The 15,675-nt window shown below is 41.8% G+C and overlaps 1 protein-coding gene across 3 annotated transcripts in view; it reads left to right on the forward strand.

Moving 5' to 3' along the window:
• The window catches only part of HMGXB4 (HMG-box containing 4), a 38,325-nt gene that overhangs the window by 6,789 nt on the left and 15,861 nt on the right, over positions 1 to 15,675 (forward strand). For all 3 annotated transcript variants that reach the window (XM_034948904.2, XM_003821502.5, XM_055105975.2), the window contains one exon: positions 416 to 1,371. In XM_034948904.2, coding sequence (XP_034804795.2) covers positions 484 to 1,371 — 888 coding nt within the window. In that variant the 5' untranslated portion in view covers positions 416 to 483. The remainder of the gene's footprint in view (positions 1 to 415; positions 1,372 to 15,675) is intronic.

The following is a 15,675-nucleotide window of genomic DNA, read 5'->3' on the forward strand; positions in this document are numbered from 1 at the left end:
AGTTTTCTTAGCTATGTTATGCACATAGCTGATGAGACTCAACTTTCACCAGAATGGGTTTGTCCTGAACACAGAAACAAATGATACTCTGTCTGCAATCTGAATTGTTAACTTCCCATAATCCCACAGCTATAGTCAGTTCTTCTGGGTATGTGCTCTTTGGTTGCTTCTGAAGACTCAATGAAGAGAAACAACTTTAGTGGCAAGAACTGTGTCCAGGGTCAGAGGCAGACTCTACCAAGCCAAGAAGCACAAGGGCATCATTTCTCAATGTTAGGAATCAGTTAAAGGGTCTCCCTTCAAATCATTCCTGTTAGCCTCTTTCTCATGTTAGCTAGGTGCTTTTGATGAGAGAGGAAACTTGTTAGAAGTTGCTTCCCATCATATTGACAGTACTTCTCTTGATTATTTCTAGATATTTCGTCTTTGGAATCGTCACAGAAGAAAAAGAAAAAGTCCAGCCCACAGTCTACTGATACAGCTATGGACCTGTTGAAAGCTATCACTTCCCCACTGGCAGCAGGCTCCAAGCCCTCCAAAAAGACTGGAGAGAAATCCTCTGGCTCTTCAAGCCATTCGGAGAGTAAAAAGGAGCACCACAGGAAGAAAGTCAGTGGAAGCAGTGGGGAACTACCCCTGGAGGATGGTGGCTCCCACAAATCAAAAAAAATGAAACCTCTCTTTGTGAACACAGAGACACTGACCCTTCGGGAGCCTGATGGTTTAAAAATGAAACTTATTCTGTCACCAAAGGAGAAGGGAAGCAGCTCCGTTGATGAGGAGTCTTTTCAATATCCCTCCCAACAAGCGACTGTGAAAAAATCCTCAAAGAAATCAGCTCGGGATGAGCAGGGTGCTTTACTCCTAGGACATGAGTTACAGAGCTTTCTGAAAACAGCCCGGAAAAAGCACAAGTCATCCTCAGACGCACATTCATCTCCTGGCCCTGAAGGCTGTGGGTCTGATGCCTCCCAGTTCGCAGAGTCCCACAGTGCTAACCTTGATCTTTCAGGGCTTGAACCTATTCTGGTAGAATCAGACTCATCCTCTGGTGGGGAACTAGAGGCTGGGGAGTTAGTGATAGATGATTCTTACCGAGAAATCAAGAAGAAAAAGAAGTCAAAGAAGAGCAAAAAGAAGAAAGACAAGGAGAAGCATAAAGAGAAGCGACACTCCAAGTCCAAGAGAAGTTCAGGACTTTCTGCCGTGCCAGTGGGAGAGGTCACAGTGACATCTGGTCCTCCTCCCAGCATCCCATACGCTGGAGCAACAGCACCTCCCCTGCCACTTCCTGGCCTCCACACAGATGGGCATAGTGAAAAAAAAAAGAAAAAAGAAGAGAAGGACAAAGAGAGAGAGAGAGGAGAAAAGGTAAAGCATCTTTTAAGTGTGATGGGGGTAAGAGATTAAGCAGGTTCTTCCTGGATAGTCAGTGGACTTTTAAGTTAAGCAGTTGAGGTAAACCACTGGGAATTAAGCACGTTTGGGGAATATGTTGGAATGATATAAAGTATAAAATATTACCAGTAGCCCAGTCTGTCTGATATAGAAGCAATCTTTTTTTTTTTTTTGAGATGGAGTCTCGCTCCGTCGCCCAGGCTGGAGTGCAGTGGTGCAGTCTGGGCTCACTGCAACCTCCTCCTCCCAGGTTCAAGCCTCACCCTCCCAAGTAGCTGAAATTACAGGCACCCGCCACCACACCCGGCTAATTTTTTTTTTTTTTTTTTTGTATTTTTAGTAGAGACGAGGTTTCACCATGTTGGCCAGGCTGGTCTCAAACTCCTGACCTCAAGTGATCCACCCACCTCAGCCTCCCAAAGTGCTAGGATTACAGGCATGAGCCACCATGCCCGGCCTAGGGTTTCTTAATAGAGTTATTCTCCCATTGTGCCAGGAATAGGTTTAGTTACACTGTGGCTTTTTCCAGCTAGTTCTTAGAATTCATAGAAGGAGCTAAACCCAATTTCTTTCACTTAGCATCACTGTCTGCTTAGGGCAGTTGAGAGATGTCAAAAGGTGTTCTTTGAGTTCATTTTGAAAAACACACTATCAAAATTGGTAGAAAAATGAGCAGTCAAGTTAACAGAATAGCTAATGACTTTCCAGCAGCTGGTGTTGGCTACTTTCTGGTATTCTTTTTAGTGTCGAATATATGTTCTTTTACTGTCTGAGTGCTTGCTGTATGCCAAGCTCAATGCTGTAGATAGTACCAGGAAGTAAAAACACAAGCAGGACATAGTTGTTGACTTTAGGGAGCTCACTGTTGATTAGGGAGATAGGAATGATAAATCAGTCACCTTGGTTTGATTTCTTTCCTCATAACTCAACAGTTTCTGGCAGTGAACTTTAGGGTCTCATAACTATGTCATTAAAAGTTTCTTTTTTTATTTATAGTTCTGCAAAATGCAATGTCAGATAAAATCTGGAAGAAAAGCGACTAAGAACGAGAAAATCAAATGTATTAAGAATCTGGGGCTGGGTGTGGTGGCTCACGCCTGTAATCCCAGCACTTTGGGAGGCTGAGGCAGGTGGATCCCTTGAGCCCAAGAGTTCGGGACCGGCCTGGGCAACATAGTGAAACCCAGTCTCTACAAAAAAATACAAAAATTTGCCTGGTGTGGGGGTGCACATCTATAGTCCCAGCTACTCAGGAGATTGAGGTGAGAGGATTGCTTAGGCCCAAGAGGTGGAGGCTACAGTGAGCTATAATCTTGCCACTGCAACTTCAGCCTGGACAGCAGAGTGAGACTCCCTGTCTCAAAAGAAAAAAGAAAAGAATCTAGGAATGGGAATTTAGTTTGATCTCTGAGGTGGAAGTTATTTCTCCACTATAAAGGGTGCCTTTTAAGAAGGTCTGCTTATATCTATCTGTTTTTATCTATCTATAGATCTATATCTGTTTATCAGTGTGTGTGTGTGTGTATATATATATTATATAATATATATAAAATATTATATATATTCACACACACATCTGTTTATCTCAAAAAAACCACAAAGCTATACCTCTGAGCCAGGAATCAGTGTGAACATAAAGACCTGGATATTCCAATACTAAGTCAGGTTTTATTCAGTTGTTTATTTGGAAAATTGCTTTATGAAATAAACACTATGTGTTCTTTATAAGATTCTGTTTATCCTAAGAATTTCCAGTCTAGTGACGTGATAATGCCATGGACTAATCATCCAGTGCTGAATGTCAGAGCACAGGGTCAGGGAAAGCTTGAAGAAGGAAAAGGTTTCAGTGGAAGTGGACGCATGGAGGCAGAGAGATGTTCAGGAAGCAGCAGAGTAAAATAACTATAACTGAACTCTACTTGTGCAATTCCAGCTGCCTGCTAAATATTTCTACTTGAATGCCTTGGGTACCTCAAACCCTTATGTCACTAATTGACATGACCTAGCTACATCTTCTGTATTCCCAGTATCCCGCCAGTCAACCCAAACTCAAAACTGAATGCTTATCGCTTTTCTCAACATTTTATTATGAAATTTTTCAGACAAAAAGGATTGAAAGAATTCTGTAATGAAAACTGTATCTCCTCCACCAGGAGTTTACAGTTAATATTTTCTTTTTGCTTTATCATATACCTGCCCATCCTTTCATTCACCAGTCCATGTTATCTTTCTTAATGTATCTCAAAGTAAATTGCAGGTATCATACATTTCACCCCTAAACACTTCAGTTTGCATATCATTAACCTGAGTTCAATATTTGTTTTCAGGAATTTGTAAATATGAAATTTACATATAGGGAGGCTGAGGCAGAAGAATCGCTTGAGCCCAGGAGGCAGGTGCTGCAGTGAGCCAAGATCACGCCACTGCAGTCCACCCTGGGCGACAGCGCGAGACTCAGTCTCAAAACCATAAAGATAAAATATACATAGGGTGAAATGCATAGATATTGAGTATGTTATGAGTTTTGATAGATGCACACACCTGTGTGATCAAACCTCTATCAAGATACAGACATTACCATCATCCCAGAGAGCTCTCTTGTACCCCTCTCCAATCCATCCCCAACCCCAGAGCCAACAACTGTTCTGATTTTTTCCAGTCTTATGGTTCACTTTTACATTTCCCCCTTCCCTACTCCCCTCCAACTATTTCCGCACAAATATTAAGCTTGATAGTCTTCCTCCTTAATATCTTTCAAGCCTTTAGCTCCTCCATTACCACTGCCACTGTCTTAGGCCTCATTCCCTTTTACACTTACTGTAATAAGTAGCTTTTTTTTTTATTCTACCGTGCAGTTAATCTCACACATTGATGCTAGAGTAATCTTAATCTTAAGTAGCACCTTGATGATGGCAGTCCTGTGTTCTGCATCTTCAGTGGATTCTTACTGCTTTTTTGGTAGACTCTAAGCTCCAAGAGGACCAGGACCACGTCTGTCTTGCTATCCCTAGTGTATAACCTGCCATCTGGCCTATTGTAGACAGTCAGTAAATACTTGTCAAAGGAATAAATATCAGGTAAGTTGAAACCTTAGCCAAACATTCATTAAGTGTCTGGATTTAGCCTAATCCTCCCTTTTCAGCTTTACCTCTTATTAGTCTATTAAACATACACTGTATGGAAATCAGACTTGTTTCCCATACATTCTTACCTCTATTCCTTTGCTCATTTTTTACAGTGACCTTCCTCTTCTTACATATTGAAGCTCTGCCCTCTTTGCAAGACCTAATCAAATGCCACCTCTTCTAAGACATTCTGTACACCCCCCATTAGAATTAACGTCTAAACTCCCATATTACCTTGCTGTCTTACTGCACTTATTTTCTTCCTCATATTGGCATTATCTTTGTACATATTCTGTTTCCCTTATTAAAGACTATAAGGGAAGACTGATTCTTAGAATTCATAGAAGGAGCTGGGTGCAGTGGCTCACACCTGTAATCCCAGCAGTTTGGGAAGCAGAGGCAGGTAGATCACTTGAGGTCAGGAGTTCGAGACCAGCCTGGCCAACATGGTGAAACCCCCATTTCTACTAAAAATACAAAAATTATCTGGGTGTGGTGGCATGCGCCTGTAATCTCAGCTGCTCTGGAGGCAGAGGCAGGAGAATTGCTTGAACTTGGGAGGCAGAGGCTGCAGTGAGCCGAGATTGTGCCACTGTACTCCAGCCTGGGTGACAGTGTGAGACTGTCTCAAAACAAACAAACAAAATAGAATTCATAGAAGGGGCTACACCCAATTTCTTTAACTTAGCAGCACTGTCTGCTTGGGGCAGAATGTAAGCTCCTTTACCACCTTATAGTATCTTCAACTCTTCAATGTCCTTAATAAGCACTTTGTAAGTATATGTCGAATGAATATGTGGATGAAAACATAGTACTGAAAAGGTAGGTTGGGAGCAAATTGTAGAGAATCTTAAATGCCAAAGTAAAGGACTTGGCAGCAGGCAGTTTGGGGTTTATAAGCAAGGTTTAGTTATGATCTAAATGATAAGAATAAAATGATAGAGTTGTACACGGTGGATTAGAGTAGGGAGAGACGAATAACCAAGGGAGTTACTATAGTCCAGAAGGTTAGTAATGAAAACCTAAGAGACAGGAGGATCGCTTGACTCCAAGAGTTCAAGGCTGGCCTGGGCAATCTAGCAAGATCCAAGTGTGGTGACGCATGACTGGAGTCCCAGCTACTCCTGAGGCTGAAGTGGGAGGATCAGTTGAACCCAGGAGTTCAAAGCTTCTGTGAGTTGTGATTGTGCCACTGCACTCTAACCTGGTTGACAGAGCAAGACCCTGTCTCTTTTAAAGAGAAGAAGAAAAAAAAAGGCTTGAGAGAAATAAAATTGAAGAGGTTGATTCAAGAGAGGCTCTGAAGGAAAAATTGACAAGATCTACCTAGAGCAGGGGTCCCCAATCCCCAGACCACAGACCAGTAGCCGTCCACGGCCTGTGGGGAACCGGCCACATAGCAGGAGTTGAGTGGCGGGCAAGCCATTGAAGCTTCATCTCTATTTACAGCCACTCCCTGTCGCTCACATTACTGCCTGAGTTCCACCTCCTGTCAGATTAGCAGCGGCATTAGATTCTCATAGGAGCACAAACCCCAGCAGGTTCCTTATGAGAATCTAATGCCCCATGATCTGTCACTGTCTCCCATCACCCCCAGATGGGACCATCTAGTTGGAAGAAAATAAGCTCAGGGCTCCCACTGATTCTACATGATGGTGAGTTGTATAATTATTTCATTATATGTTACAATGTAATACTAATAGAAATAAAAGGCATAATGTAATGAATGCACTTGAATTATCCCGAACTCTGCCCCTACCCCTGCCCCAGGTCCGTGGAAAAATTGTTTTCCACGAAACCGGTACCCGGTGCCAAAAAGGTTGGGGACCGCTGACCTAGTGGGCTTGTATCTGGGAAGCCAGAAACATAAATGAGTCTAATATCTCTTCAGCTTTGAACCTAGATAACGTTGGAAAAATAGTAAGCTCCTCAAAGTTAAGGACTTATCTATAATTTGCCCATGTGGCTAGCAGTTGCTAGTGAAAATTGAATTTTAATTTATAGCAAAAACCTTATTAAGAGTTAATATCTTTGATTGTGGCTGTCCAAAAATTCTGAAGTAGTCATAATCTGAATTTAATCATTTATTTCTCCAACAAATATTTATAGTGTATATACTGTGGTTTTTAAACCTGATTTGTGCATAAAAAATTCCTATAAAGCTTTTTAAAAATATATTTTCCTGGGTTTTGTTTCAGTGTAAAAAAGAACTGTATAAAAGTCAGGGACAGGCAGGCGCAGTGGCATGCACCTGTAATCCCAGCTACTTGGGAGGCTGAGGTGGGATCACCCGAGCCCAAGAGTTTGAGACCAACCTAGGTGATACAGCAAGACTCTACCTCTTAATTTTTTTTTTTTTTAATTAGCCAGGCACGGTGGCAAGCACCTGAGTTTCAGCTACTTAGGAGGGTGAGGCAGGAGGATTGCTTGAACCCAGGAGTTCACAACCAGCTGGGCAATATGACAAGACCCTGTCTCAAAAAAAATAAATAAAAAGTCAGGGACAAAGTCCACCCAGAGATAGAAAAGAATGATTTAGGAGTAGTGTTTCTTCAACCTACAGTGAGCAGAGACTGGAGAAACTACTGGTAGAAATGCCAAAGGCCTCTGTGCGCCCCTTCTACCTTAGATTCTAGGACCAGGACTCTAATAAAAATAGAGAAGGTGAGAAGAATAGCTGGTTTGGGAGAAGAAGATAAGTTAGATTTAGATCGGGAGATTTAACATAGCTAAGTCGTTGAGAGCGTGGGCTGTGGAACCCACCTGAGTTCAATTCCTGGCTCTATTCACCCACTTACAAACAATGTGATGTTGGATAAGTTACAGAACAACTCCATCTCTAAGTTGAGGATAACAGACTTGCTTCCTAGGGTTGTGAGGATTAAATGAGGCAATACATGGGAAAGTCTTCAGGGCCTCGGTGTGCCAAGGCGCTCTGGGACGCCACATCAGACTCACCAGGACAACGCTTGATATTTTAAATACATTTTGAGACGAACAACAATACTTGACATCTCTCAGATACCTTATGAACTACTAGTTCAAAGTAATTCCCAGTTTCAACAATGTATGTTACATTCTTTTCAGTAGTGCCATATCTTTTCAAAGCCAAGTGTGTGTGCTCTAGAGGTAAAAAGCAACTACCACATTGAAAACCCACATAAGCACTGTGAACCAAGAACATTGGAGAACTTTGTCTTTGCACAATGCTCAGCACATTAGTGAGCATTCAATAAATATTATAATCATCTCAGTGGCAATGGAAGTTCAAGACCCAGAATTTGGCTGGAACTTGGGTGAGAAATTGGGCGTTCATGTGTGATAAATGAAATAGGTAAATGGATAAGAGGAAATTGAGCTCAGAGCAGAATTTTGTAGAACACTTATACAGGGGCATTTATATAAGAGAAGGAAGAGGGGGCGGCTATGTTGGAGGAGAAACACAGAAGGGAGGAGAAAAACAGTTTCAAGAGTAGAATGATCTCATGCTAGAGAGGCCAAGGAGTTCAAGTGCAGTAGGTAGGAATGGAGCTGGATCAGGGGTTGAGGAAAGAGTGAGCGGTGTGGAAGTGAACGCAGCAGCGGTGGGCTCTTACTTGAGAATTTTGACTGACACAAAGAAGGGAAATTACACTATTTCCTGGGTGAAAAGTAGCCTTTCAGTTGTTTTGGAGGTGGTTTTTGTTTGGTTGGTTGGTTGGTTTTACTGGTTTTGAGTCCTGCATTCTAAGGAAGAGTAGAGAAATTATATGGTAATATCTTGATGATTTCCCACTAAAGATCATCTCATTGCAGTGGAAGCTTTTCATTTATATAGGAGGAGCAGGATACAGTTACATTTTAAATATACCTTACTTTTGGTTTTACCCCAAATAAAAGCCCATTTTTTGTCACTTAAAATAATAGCCCGGCGTGGTGGCTCACACCTGTAATCCAGCACTTTGGGAGGCCAAGGTGGGTGGATCATGAGGTCAGGAGTTCAAGACTAGCCTGACCAACTTGGTGAAACCCCGTCTCTACTAAAAGTATAAAAATTAGCCAGGCGTGGTGGCGCGTGCCTGTAATCCCAGCTACTCAGGAGGCTGAGGCAGGAGAATCGCTTGAACCCGGGAGGCGGAGGTTGCAGTAAGCCAAGATCACGCCACTGCCCTCCAGCCTGGGCAACAGCGAGACTGTGTCTCAAAATAAATAAATAAATAATATCCCGTAATATTGCCATTTCAGAGACATGCCTTTAGTTATCTGTGTGTTTCCAAAATATGCACATTTTCTCTAAACCTAAGGCAGGGCCAGGTAGCCTAATGCCTGGCACACCCAGACATTGTTGATCTAATAAACAAAAGTCTGAAACATAACTAGACTTGTGATGCTGTTACATTAGTTCTCTCTCTGGCAAACCTGAGGCTAAGTAACAGCAACAATAAATGGTAGAAATTAGTCACTACCATCTATTGAGTGCCAGGCTCTCCTAGGCATTTTCCGAATGTTACCACTCTTGATTAATAATTATCATTAGCCCCACTGACGGAGGAAGAAGCTATAATCTTTCCACTATGCCACATGCCTTTCCACAACTTTAAGACATGGTTACTCAGTGCCATGATAGATCTTTGACTCAAATTCAGCAGACTTGGATTCTTACTCTCGTCTGCCACTTACTAGGTCTGTTCTCCTGAGATTGCTTTCTCACTTCTGCTCGTTTGTAAATTGGGGTTAGATTAAATTAGGTGGTGCATGTAACATGCTTAGCACAGGGCATGGCTTAGTAAATGTCAGCTGTTACAGTTACTTTCGCTTGCGTCTTAAGTTCTTCAAAAGCACAAAATATATTTGAAAACATCTTTTTAAAATTTTGTTTTCAGCCACTCATTTCACATATTAGACTAAGCAAGGAGACTATGTTTTATGCATATAATACCCTACCTTAATATAACCTCCCACCTTTAGGAACCAAATCTGTGGTTACGTCACATATTTGGAAAATAGTTAAGAACCAGAAAGAAAACAGGGCCTCTAAGGAGCAAAAGCAGATGTTATAAAACCTACAGCTCATTGGAGAGCTTCATCGTCACTAAAAGAAGGACCAGTGAGATGAGTCCTGTGACCTCTCTGCCTGTGTTCCTTTATGCTTAAAATGGGGAATTAGCACCCAGCCTACTTCACTTACAAGGATGTTGTGGAAATCAGATGAGGTGCCACACATGAATACACACTTGGCCTCTTCATGCGCAGTTCTGAGACTTTGCTATTCAATAGTACATATTTACTCTGCTCTTAAATCCTCCCAGGCAGTAAGGACACAAAGATGAAGATACAGTGTCTGCTCTCAAAGAGCTTTCAGTCTAGTAAAAGGTTGGAAAGGACTTGGTGTGTTGAACTTCAGCAGAGGCATGGGCGCGGAGTACTGAGAGAGTGCAAGGAAAGCCCGGAATGGCTGGCTTCCTGTGAGAGCTGTCATATGAACCAAATCTTAAGGCCAAGTAGGAATTATCAGGTGGAAAATAGGAGTAGGCACCTCAGTCATGGAATGGAAAATATTTGTGGAGTCCCTGAGACGCCAGAGGGCACAGGATGTTCAGAGAAACCCAGGAAGTTGATATGACTGAAGCGACGCCAGCGAAAGGTATGTAGAAGGCAGGAAGAATTGCTGCCAGGCTGGCCTTCTAGGAAGGGGCAGGAGAACTGAGTAGGAATTGGCAAAGCACAATCCTAACAGCTGTACATGTAGAGTTCCTCGTATGTTCTAGGCACTACACTAGTTTTTTATCTACTATGTATCACTGAATTTTCACAAGAACCCAATGAGGTGTAGGTGTTGTCATCTCAGTTTCACAGAAATAAGCTTAAATAAATGAAATAGCATGCCCCGGGACATACCTGTTCATGGCGGAACAGGAATTAGAACCCAGGTTTTTCTGACTACAAGAGCCACGCTCATTTCAATATACAGAAAGTGGTTAAATTATATTCATTGATGTGGTATGACAGATAGCAGAAGTATAGAGTACATGTAGAAAGATTTTCATTCAAGGTAGTTAAAATAAAAACTTTGGTGTAGAAACCTTACTTATCTGCTGGTTTTCCTTTTAGCCAGATCAGATTTGGGGATCTCAGTCAAGTTAGTTGAGAAGAGCATCAGGTGGTAAAATGGTTACAAGTCCAGGCTCCAAAGCCAGGCTGCCTGTGTTTAGTGGCCCTGCCACTCTGTGGAGCTGTGAGTCTGGATGTCAGTTTCTTCATTTTTACACTGGCAGGAATGATGGAACTTACTTCATAGGGTTGTTATGAGGTTTAAGGGAATTTCTATGGGTAAAGGTCTTACAACAGTGGCTCGTACGTAGTATTAACATCACCAAATTTCTTTTTTTTTTTTTTTTTTTTTTTTTGAGACGGATTTTCGCTCTTGTCGCCCAGGCTGTAGTACAATGGTGCGATCTCAGCTCACTACAACCTCTGCCTCCCGGGTTTAAGTGATTCTCCTGCCTCACCCTCCCAGGTAGCTGGAATTACAGGTGCCCACCACCACACCCAGCTAATTTTTGTCTTTTTAGTGGAAACAGGGTTTCACCACCTTGGCCAGGCTGGTCTTGAACCCCTAACCTCAGGTGATCCACCTGCCTCGGCCTCCCAAAGTGCTGGGATTACAGGCATGAGCTACCATGCCCAGCCACCAAATTTCATTTTTTAGAATCATAAGCAGTATTGTGCTTTAACTCCCAAATATTGTATTCTTTAAAACAGGGTCTTAAACTAGAGTTATGAGATTTTCATCAGGTTCTTACAGTTCTATGACCCAAAAAAGTTAAGCAGGACACTTTATAAAGAGCATTAACAAGTTGCATTTTGGGTCAGGAGCAGTGGCACACACCTGTAATCCCAGAGTTTTGGGAGGCCAAGGCAGGAGGATCACCTAAACCTGTTCAAGGCTGCAGTGAGTCGTAATGAGCCACTGCACTCCATCCTGGGTGACACAACGAGACCCTGTTGCTTAAAAAGAAGTTACTTTTTGAATATTCTTGATACTGTGACATACCTCATCAAATATTTAAAAGGAGATCCTGGCAGTAAAATGGTAACATCATGAGTCACATGTAGTTAAGTGGACTTGTTGCAAGTAATTTGCTACTAATAATAAAGTATCCAAGTTTTAAAAATATTAACATTTTATTAATTAAAGAAGGGTCTGTGTATCCCAGCTGTAATCTTGCCATCCTGTATGTTTTCTTTCATGAGAAAATTTAGAGTGGAATTACTGGCCTTGCATTTGGAATCTCATGGAAATGTTTTGTATTTATAGAGATCATCCTCTATTTGTATATTTTTTTTAGAAAAATGTGCCATGGAAAATTTTTAACCCTTAAGTTTGAAATCTGAACTTTAGGTCCACAGACTAGAGTTGCATCTTACACAGTGGTTAGGTTTTAAGTCAGCACGTAAGGCGAACAGTGTAAGTAGTCAGAGTTTCCCTTGAAAATCCTTTAGAAAGGCTCTACGTTGAAGGCTGACAGAGTCTCAGTCCAACAGAATGTCATTCTAGTGCAGCTAGATTTTTCTCTCCACCACCAGATGAAGTCATTGGCCTTGTTCAGGAACCATGATTTTATTTCATTTTTTAAATTACCTTAGCTACAAACGTCAGAATCACACTTGTGTAACGAGTTGCCCACACTGAGAGAGACACAGAAACTATCTGGGGAGAACAGATTTATATCTCCTGTCCCACTCACTCCAAGGTATAGGTTCTTAGAATGGAATGAGTGGCAGGTGGAACACCCAGAATAATTAACCCACACCCCGCCAAATGGCCACGAGTACCCTTTACATGAACTCATGGGCAAGGGTGTGTATGTGTTTGGGTGTGCGTGTGGTGCCTCGCCATTGTATCTTAGGCCCAATAAAGGAGGATTTGAAAGAGAGGATCCTTAGAACACTTAAGACATTAGGAGATAAAAAGCTGATACTAAATTAGTAAAGGAGATCCAGCACCCACAACATACTTCTTTACCATCTCTAAACAGGACTGGCTTCACCAGAAGAATACTAAAATAGTGTTTTTAATTTGGTTTGCTATTTCAATGAAAAACTTTAAAATAAAGGGCTTGCTGCTATTTGTCTGATAAAGGTCAAATGATTTCACCCTATCCTCCTTCACCACAATTTTTATTTTTTAAAAAGCTTATATTGGCTTTTTGGGTGCCACAACTTCTATTTTGGAAAATGCATAAGGAATAGAAAATAATTCATATTAGTTTTCTCTTGTGGCATAACAAATTATCACAAGCTTAGCAATTTAAAACAACATCCATTTACTGTCTCACAGTTGTGTAGATCAAAGTCCTTCTGGAGGACTCAACTGGGTTCTCTGCTCAGGGTCTCGCAAGACTGAAATCAAGGCGTCCAGTAGAGCCAGGTTCTCATCCGAGGCTCAAGCTCATTCAAGTTGTTGGCATCTTTCAGTCCCTTATAGTTGTAGAACTCATAGCAATTTGTTTTCTTCAAATTCGAGACCAGCCAGAGACTGTCATGCCTTCTTGTCTCATTTTATTTGTGTGTTTCTTAATGTTGGTTCGATGCAAGGGTTTTCTTTGTTTTGTTTTTGTTTTTGTTTTGAGACACTTTTACTCATGTTGCCCAGGCTGGAGGGCAATGGCACCATTTTAGCTCACTGCAACCTCCGCCTTCCAGGTTCAAGTGATTCCCATGCCTCAGCCTCCCCAGTAGCTGGGACTACAGGCACATGCCACCATGCCTGGCTAATTTTTCTGTTTTTAGAAGAGATGGGGTTTCACCATATTGGCCAGGCTGTCTTGAACTGCTGACCTCAGGTGATCTGCCCGCCTTGGCCTCCCAAAGTGCTGGGATTACAGGTGTGAGCCACTGCGCCCAGCCAATGTGGTTTCTATTCATGTGAAATTTGTTCAGGAAACTCTTTTAAGATCTTATTTTTTTGCAGCAGCAGCTTTAGGTTAGCAAAATTGAGAGGAAAGTACAGAGGTAACCCATATATCCCCCGTCCCACACATGCACAGCCTTCCACACTGTCACCATCCCCCACCAGACTAGTACATTTGTTACAGCTGATGAACCTACACTGACACATCATTATCACCCAGAGTCCATAGTTTACATTGGGGCTCCCTCTTACATTGGTATTGTCCATTCTGTGGGTTTGGACAAATATATCATGACACGTATCCGCCATCACAGTCTCAGGCAGAGTATTTTCACTGCCCTAAAAATCCTGTGGTCCACCTATTCATTACCTCCCTGGCAGCCACTGACCTTTTTATTGTCTCCATAGTTTTGCCTTTTCCAGAATGCCACATAGTTGGAATCATACAGTATCTGGCCTTTTCAGATTGGTTTCTTGCACTTAGTAATATGTCCTTAAATTTCCTACATGTCTTTCCATGGCTCGACCCTTTCTTTTTTTCCTGTTAGCACTGAATAATATTCCATTGTCTAGATATACTACTACAATTTATTCATTCACTGATTGTAAGACGTCTTGGTTGCTGTCAAGTTTTGGCAATTATGAATGAAGCTGCTATAAACTTCCAAGTGCAGGTTTTTGTGTGGACATCAGTTTTCAACTCCTTTGGGTAAATACCAAGGAGCACAGCTGATGGATTATATGTTAAGAATGTTTAGTTTTGTAAGAACCACCAAACTGTTTTCCAAAGTGGCTGTACCATGGGATCTCAGCCCCATTCGTACAAGGATCTTGGCCTGTCTCATTTGCCATTGAGTTCCCAATACCTTCAATATACCTTGCCTGAAAGAATGAGTGACTGAATATTCTTAGGAATGAGTCTACCCAAGAAATGTCATTAAACCCTTTCCAAACCACCACCTGGGGTCTGGGGCTTTTAAATTTTATGTATTTTTTAATCTTATTTTTTTTTTAAGATGGGGTCTCACTGTGTCACCCAGGCTGGAGTGCAGAGGTGCAATCCTAGCTCACTACAGCCTCAAACTCCTGGGCTCAATTGATTATCCCACCTCGGCCTCCTGAGTAGCTGGGGCTACAAGCATGCACCACCACACCCAGCTAATTTTTTAATTTTTTGTAGAGTTGGAGTCTCACTGTGGCAGCATAGCAAGACTGCATCTCTACAAAAAAAAAAAAAAAAAAAAATTAGCCAGGCATGGTGGCACGCACTCGTAGTCTTAACTACTCAGGAGGCTGAAGCCAGGGAAACAGTTGAATCCAGGAATTCAAGACTGTAGTGAGCTATGATCGCACCACTGCACTCCAGCCTGCATGACAGAGTGAGATCTTGTCTTAAAAGAAAAGAGAGAGAGATTTTTGGATAATAGTTCTTAATCAGCTATGCCCCTTGTAAATATTTTCTCACAGTCTATGGATTGTCTTTTTTTTTTTTTTTTTTTTTGAGACGGAGTTTCACTCTTGTTGTCTAGGCTGGAGTGCAATGGCACAATCTCGGCTCACCGCAACCTCTGTCTCCTGGGTTTTCAAGCAATTCTCCTGCCTCAGCCTCCCGAGTAGCTGCAATTACAGGCATGTGCCACCACACCCGGCTAATTTTGTATTTTTAGTAGAGACGGGGTTTCTCCATGTTGGTCTCGAACTCCCGACCTCAGATGATCCGCCCACCTCGGCCTCCCAAAGTGCTGGGATTACAGGCGTGAGCCACTGCGCCCGGCGTCTTTTTATTTTTTTAAGTGTCTTTTGCAGAGCAGTTTTTAATTTTAATGAACCCCAGTTTATCAGTTCCTTCTTCCATGGATTATGTCTTTGGTTTCTGTTTCTAAAAAGTAATTGCCAAGCTCAAGATCATCTCCTGTGTTACTGTCTGGGAGTTTTATAGTTTTGTACTTTACATTTAGGTCTGAGACTTATTTTGAGTTAATTTGTGAAGGGGGTAAGGTCTGTGTCTAGATTCCTTTTTTTTTTTTTTTTTTTTGGCATGTGGATATCCAATTGTCCCAGCATCATTTGTTGAAAATACTATCTTTTCTTCATTGTATTGTCCTTGCTCCTTTGTCAAAGATTCGTTGACTTTATTTAGGTAGATTTGTTTCTGGGCCCTCTGTTCTGTTCCATTGATGTATTTGTGTATTCTTTCGCTAATGCCACACTGTCTTGGTTATTGTAGCTTAATAGTAATATTGAAGTAGGGTAGTGTCA

This window comes from Pan paniscus, chromosome 23 (genome assembly GCF_029289425.2).
Source record: "Pan paniscus chromosome 23, NHGRI_mPanPan1-v2.0_pri, whole genome shotgun sequence".
NCBI lineage: Eukaryota > Metazoa > Chordata > Mammalia > Primates > Hominidae > Pan > Pan paniscus.